This window comes from Neltuma alba, unplaced genomic scaffold (genome assembly GCF_004799145.2).
Source record: "Neltuma alba isolate B1F8T4 unplaced genomic scaffold, ASM479914v2 tig00003060_pilon, whole genome shotgun sequence".
NCBI classification, from domain to species: Eukaryota; Viridiplantae; Streptophyta; class Magnoliopsida; order Fabales; family Fabaceae; genus Neltuma; species Neltuma alba.
This window is the reverse complement of record NW_021633127.1, coordinates 1-7194: the sequence shown is the minus strand read 5'-3', so window position 1 is coordinate 7194 and position 7194 is coordinate 1. Positions and strand designations below refer to the sequence as shown.

Genomic DNA, 7194 nt, shown 5'->3' with positions numbered 1-7194 from the left:
GGCGTACGAAAGATGGGTCAGGCGTTTCGTCGAGCATCTGGAAGATTCCAAGCTCCTTCTGCTGCTGATACGATGCCGTCGAAACTCAAGAGCGGCTTCGATCGGAGGCCTCCACCTCCTGGCAAGCCGGAGATCACGAAGTCCGGCGAACAAGATGCAGTGGACGCGGGTAAGTACACGTGTGCCAAGGGATTGTGGAACAGTTTGCTCCTTTCACTTAATTTCTGTTTTGTATATACAAGCATGTTGTAATTGCCGCAGCTGGTGGATTATCCTGACAATTTGATGCTCTGTTTCATTGCTGACGATAACTTTGAACAATGTGAGAGGCCACTGAATGTCGAGTTTTTTTTTTTTCCAAATTAACTTTTCTAATTGATATATATTTGATTCTTTGTCGTCACTTGTCTGTTTTCCTGAGGGCTTACCGAGGATTTTCGTATTAGGTTTTTGAAACAAGCCAATTTTTTATGTTTGTCTGAGTTGTTTATTGTTGCTGTTGCTACTTACCATTTCATTGTGGCTGATAGTATTGTTATTGTTCTTGCCTCAAGGTAGTCGTCCTAGGATTAATGCTGACAACGTCTTGGAAGAAAGAGATCCTAAATTTGATTCTATGCTTGGTCAAATGGTTGGTAGAATTACATCAAAGCCTGGAGGGAAACTTGAGATGGGCGAGGTGAGTTCATGAATGTTTCCACTCCATACATAAAATAGTAATTTTGAAGCCTCTCTACAATAATGGGACTATGAGCTTCCCACTACAGGAAAAAGGGAATTGAATACTCAGTACTATCATATATGTTGATCTTGGTATGCTGACTTAGTAAAAAGAGTTAATTAAGCTCAGGTCCAAGGGAATCACCTGCCTGTATAATGCTTGATATCTCTCAAGGACATAAAATCTTTCAATAAATTCAACATTGGCAGTATGTTACTGATTGATACCTATCTCAATGTTTAAAAAAAAAAAATTCTTGGCTGTTAATAAGCAAAATAGATGTAACCTGGTTGACAGCTGCACCGTAATTTCAGCATCAACACTTGTAGCTCATGGTATATTTCCTTGTCTACTAGTGAAACTAGGATATTATCATTGGCGTTCAACAGATTTCAGAAATTTATTTGGGGTTACTCTACCTTCTAACTGATACAAGTTCACAAAATGCTGTGGTCAGTAGTGACTAACACAGGCTGAAGTGTTGCGCCTGACATAAGGAAAAGTTAAACACAGCCTGAATTGCAAAGCATGTCCTGCTATTATTTGTTTTGTTAGGACAAGCTCATCTTGTGGTTTGATTTAATGGTTACAGGCTGTGGTACAGAAATATAAGAGGCCTATGCCAAAACTGCGAAACACAAATCTGGAATCTGGCAGGTACGAGGAAAGGCCTGTTCCTTCAGGCACCTTAAATGTGGCACAGTTAAGGCATGTCATCCTCCTTCATGAAGGCAAGGCTGATGATCACGACGGACGAATGGATGTCCAGCAGATTGCTGAAAGATTCCAGGTTGATAATGTGCAGATTCAAAAGATCTTGCAGTTCCTATCACTCCCTCTTGAAGATATCAATAGAGAAAAGAACAGACCGGGAAGCTGAGTGACCTTGAGAGAACTATTGACAGAGCCAGTTCTAAACAGGTTTGAAGACTAAATGGGGTCTTACCCTTTGGAAAATGATTAAAATCTTCCACAGAAGCTCGAATGTGATACTGTGAATCTGAGGTGTTTATCGACTTCTAGGCGACTGTGTTGTTCTGTTATCACGGAAAAGCCCAAGTACTTGAATTTTGTTAGGATTATTTCCATGTCCAGAAAAGTTGGTCATAGTCATGGATATTTCATCTAGGGGGAAGTTTTAACGACCCGCAAACCAATGTTTGATTTCGTGTTCGTTCATTCTTCAGGCTTATAATGCCAAGGAATCTGACTCGAGCTGTGTTTTCAGGAGAATAAGAAACGAGGGAGTTTTGCCTGGCAACATATCGTGTGTTGTTTGCTTTGTATTTACGTAAAGATTCTTGGATAATTAGTCTTGCCGCCAACAGGTTGAGCGTCCCTGTCCACCCATATGCAAGGGTGGTTAATTTTCTTCATCTTTTAAGGTAATGAAGAAAAAACCGAAGTGCGTGCTAACCATGTCTATATCCAATTCGAAGTTGACTATGAATGGAAACAAGGTCAAAACTGCATTCATTTTTGTCAATCCAAATGTACCTCCAGCAGTGGGGGAAAGTGCGGTTCTTTGTTGTAACTTCGTTCAAGGATAGAAATGGCGAATTAAATAAAACCACGTGTACCTCGCTCTATCATGGAACATCAAATACTGCTTCCCGTTCTTAATATAAGAGTTAGTTGACTCATTTGAGTAGATTAATAAAACTAATTTAGTTATGTGTAATAAATAGGCATTATGTTTCCTAAAACATCCTTATTTGCTTTAAAAAAAAAAAAGATAGATATGAGAGACAAAATATATTGGCATCTTATAATTGAGATCAAAATAAAAATCAAATGAGGTCTTATAATTAGAACTGGAAGTAGTATTTTTTACATGCTCGTGTGTATTTAAGAAGAATAATAATACGAACACAGAACCCAACTAAAGGTGTGTTTGGATTAGCGGTAGAGAAGTAATTTTTTTTGCAATCTGACTTTCACGGATAAAAGTCAAGTAGTATAATGCAATTTATGTTTGAATTGGTTTTTATAAAGAAATCAGTTTGAGCAGTTAAAACTTGATTAGATGAGTAATTAAAAAAAGCAAGTTTAGATATAAAATGACTGAAAAGGATATAAATTTTATTAAATGACATATATATTATGTACATAATGTGAAAATTTTAAGAGAAATATTAAAATTAACAAATTATAAAAATAAAAATAGTTCTAAAGTACTTAATTAGATATGTTTAATGGATAAAAAAGGTATATAAATTTTAAATAATAAAAATAAATACAATAAAAAGATACAAATATATTTGAATAATCTCTTGAGATTAGAGATATTTGGACTAACTTAGCTGAATAAAAGACTTTAGATAATAAAATAACAAACAAAAAGATATCTTAACAGAAAATAAAGAAGGTTCTGACATTTTTTTTAAACCTCAAAATCTCTAATCAATTCACTCCTCACTCCATTGCCTACCTTCTCCATCCCTCCCCAACCTTGCCTCTGTCAATTTGTCCCTGATGGTAGCAATAATAATCATTCACGACTTCTTCCCATTTCAGCATCTCAAAATCCCTCTCAAACCCTCTCCCCACCTCAGCGTCTCATAATCATTTATAGACCCACCACTGTATCTCTGAGATTCTTTGCTTCTTTTCTAGCAAAGAAAAACAGAGCATTTCATAATCATTTGCAGAAAAAAAGTTTGTTAATTTTCATCCTGTCTTTGGGTAGAAGGACAACTTGGATAGGTAACAAATTTAAGGAACTCATGATGTTGCCGCACCATAATGTACTGAAAAAACCACTTTTGGTAGCTTCTGCTCCACCGTGCAATAGAAAAGAAAAGGACTTCTTAGACAATTGCGGATCCAAACAAGAGAAATGGTCATAAGTTTTTTGCAGTGTAGAAATTACTTTTGGAGTCACTAATGTGATCCCAAACACACCCTAAAGCAACATGTCAACACCATTACAAACTTGGTCTTTGCCGTGAAATTCAACCCACTTGACTAATAAAAAAGAAAAAGGATAGACACACTATGGTTCCACTGTTCCGGGAAATTTGCCACTCGACTAATCAAGAAGAAAAAAATACACCAAAAAAATGTGGACGCACTATTTTGCAAAATTTGCTTTTGATTTGCTTTTGGATATCAAAATCAATATTCAATTCAACTTACAATAACAAATCACAATTATAAAATAATAAATAAACACTCATTTCTCAAACTCAATGTATGAAAAAAAAAAAAATTTATTTGACATCAATACTAAGAGCCATTTGAACCGTATGAATCTACCATTGACAGTTTCCACAGGGATAAAGAAAAAAAAGAAAAAGAAAAAACAGTATACTATGATCAGCTTTGTCTATGAACTTCCCTCCATCATAAGAACCACTTGTCATCTTATCAGCTTCACCCATACGAGTATGACTAGAGTAAATCAGCATGTTCATCTTGCTTTCTTCCTATCCTATGAGGGATTTAACAATCTAAACTTCTAGAGCTTGGCCAAAAAATGATTTGAATAATCATAGAAAAAATATAAGTGTCAAAAATCATGCCAGTATGGACTCCAACCAATCTGAAGTCAATTCATACGCAACAAATGTTACAGCACCTGCAGGTGCAGCTTTTATAGTTGAAGGGACAATCCCCTTGTATAGGCCAGCCCAACCCTCCAACAGTAGTATCCGTTGCATAGCATCAAGCATGTTTCGGTATGCACGATGCTCGACTCGAGCTCCATATCTCGGATGCCTTTGAAGACCTTCAATCTGCAGAAAATGATGATTAATGATGAAGCATCAAACAGGCTGATAACCTATGTCATGTCTTTTGAATGTCATCGTATGCTTGTTTCAGACGACACAAAAGGCATCAATTTCGAAGAATAAGGTCAACACCAGTTTATTTGATATTTAGTCACATGGTGCTAGTAACAGGGAATAAAAATGGAGAAGGCTTATATCAGATATTTTAAGTGTTTGCTTCCAGATTTTTCAATGAAAGTATGAATGTAAATATTTTTATCAATTTGACAGCACATTACTAACTCCATCAAAATAGCTCCTCCACATGTCAACTTTTAATTGAAAAGGCTAATGCCAAATATCTAAATCAAAATTTTGTCGTTCAAAAACTCGTAGAGATCTACCTGAAATCTTTTCTTCACCACATCAAGTGGATGACAGACGAGTTTGGCACACGTCCCAGCGGCCAGTCCACAAATAAAAAGCTGAAAGCTAGAGAGGCCATCTTCTATAGAGGACAAGCTTGTATTGGAATATCTGTAACGATTCCATGCCTATAATAACAGTGTATGACCCAAAAAAATACGTAAGTTCCAAAAATTTGCTCACAAAGAGAAAAACCAAAAAGGAATATCCATCGGCACGGGAGATGAATCCAACAACTAAATCCTTCATGAGATTACCAGAAGAGGAAAACTAAATATATTTAAAATTCTGCGGTGAGATAATTCCCACTTGACCTTTCTGCCACTATTTTGCACCAATTTCATTTTAAATGAACAAAATGAGGATCTTATACAAGATACAAGGCATAATTAATCACACGGACACGCTACAATTCAGACTAGCAGAAACTGCTGTCAATGGCTTCATTATGAATGCATATAACTTGAGTGTGTGCGCATGACAGGAGTCATGTAAATCATACAGTAATTCATAGATATAGAAGAATTAAGCATCTCTATCTACAATGGAGATTTCACATTGAGCGAGAGAAACCTTAAAGAGCACTCAGACAATTATTGGATAAAAAGGTGCATAAAAAGCAAGAATAAGCTGCAGTGCAGGGTCATACAAAATCCCCAAGTCAACTTCACAATTACTTAAATAAGATTAATGCATGCAAGGCATAGTGACAACTAATAGGGAAAAAACATCAGCAGAAAAGACTGGAATTTTACCATGGTCCAACGCTTAAATGTATCATAGGTGCCAAATTGTAGGCCTGCATAGGGTATAATCTCAACTAGTGTAGGTGATAATCCAGCATACAAGCCTTGTAAGCCACGAGTCCTGACTATATCAAGGAATGCTGATCTCATATTTGGATATACCTGAACGGCAGAAAATATTTACAGAGCATCATTACAAAAATCAGGTCCACAAACACCACGTCAACCTCCAATTGGAAGCAAGAAAAAAAATGGAATTTTGTCAAGCACAAATGCGCGGGGCAGCAAACTTTTGGCATCTCAATATTTAAAGGGATTAAAGTTAGACTTGTAGGGCATAGGCCAATGGAAATAAATGATGGCATAAAAAAAACTATATTGGGAAATTTAACTAATTAGACAATGCATCTAATAAGTAAATAAAGTTTATACCTTGGGTTCACCTTGAGAAGCCAATATAGTTCGGAGCAGATCAAAGGGATATGACCCTACGGTAGCCGCACACCCAGCTAATGCCCCGCTGACATAGGATAAATATGGGCTCAAATGAATGTGATTCTCTGCAGCAACAGAAGATATGTGATAACGACATAAACCTTTAGTTAGAAAAAATTCAGGACACTCTTAGTAAATAATATCTCTAAAATGAGCAATGGAATGGGTTTTGACCAGCACATATACTATATGCATACAATTATACTACCAACAGCATTCTTCACTAAACTACTTAATGCATTAGCAAACTATAGTTTAGCAAGAGCAAGATATTGGAATAAATATGAGTTTATGGACTTATCCTTTTAAAGCAATAATTGATAATGATGACATAAACAAACAACTAATTGCCAACAAAATAACCTAACAGACACCTGGCATACCAATTCAGATCGCTTATTAAAGCTCAAATGCTCAAGTCCACTGGACAACAATTGAATTACAAAACAAATACCTGTCTTGGAAGAACCAGATGCGAAAGTCTTCAACTTATGTAAAACTGTAAATTGTATGGCCGTATATGGCATAACCATGAGTAATGCTGGCACATTGCCCCGCCAAAAACCCTGAAACAAACAATTTAAGGACAGAAGACGTGTCACACAAAAAAACAATAAATAATCTGTATTTTGTCTCCAGACAAAGGAAAAAACATGTCATCAAACTTGAAGGAGGGATTTTGAGATCTCCAAAGCCATCACTTAAACAACCAAGCCAATAGCCAGCTTTTGTAAGGAGAATAGGAAGGTGAACATTATAACTTATTTTTTATTTAACGCATGCACGAGCATATTTTGCATCTCTCGATAAGAAAATGAAGAAGTAGAAAAGAAACCATTTGATTGGGATCACTAGGTGCATTGCTTGGAAAAAAACACCTAACAATTTAAAGTTTCCAAAGAATCACGCTAGAAGTAAATCGACCAGAAGAGATCATGTTCAATGTGCTTTTCAGATCAAAAATATTTTAAGATATTGCAGAGAAATTGTTGCAAATAACTGCATAGGAAAAGAGGAACATGAGTCTGCTGCTTTGAAGCTGCGTGAGGCATGATTACATGAGGTGATGCGTGGGTACATTTGAACAAACAAT

The 7194-nt window shown here is 36.2% G+C and overlaps 2 protein-coding genes across 2 annotated transcripts; one reads left to right on the top strand and one right to left on the bottom strand.

The window, feature by feature from the left end:
- Positions 1 to 2033, top strand: LOC114740154 (uncharacterized). Its single transcript, XM_028928286.1, has 3 exons — positions 1 to 169; positions 555 to 679; positions 1314 to 2033. Exons 1-3 carry the CDS (start codon positions 13 to 15, stop codon positions 1599 to 1601), a joined length of 570 nt encoding a protein of 189 aa, XP_028784119.1. The 5' UTR covers positions 1 to 12; the 3' UTR covers positions 1602 to 2033.
- Positions 2034 to 3797: 1764 nt separating this feature from the next.
- LOC114740155 (mitochondrial thiamine diphosphate carrier 2-like) lies at positions 3798 to 6985 on the bottom strand. The gene is made up of 6 exons (XM_028928287.1): positions 6937 to 6985; positions 6556 to 6667; positions 6039 to 6166; positions 5616 to 5768; positions 4839 to 4988; positions 3798 to 4458 (listed from the first exon to the last, which is right to left on the bottom strand). The coding sequence occupies exons 1-6, from the start codon at positions 6937 to 6939 to the stop codon at positions 4240 to 4242; spliced, it is 765 nt and encodes a 254-aa protein (XP_028784120.1). The 5' UTR covers positions 6940 to 6985; the 3' UTR covers positions 3798 to 4239.
- Positions 6986 to 7194: the final 209 nt, after the last annotated feature.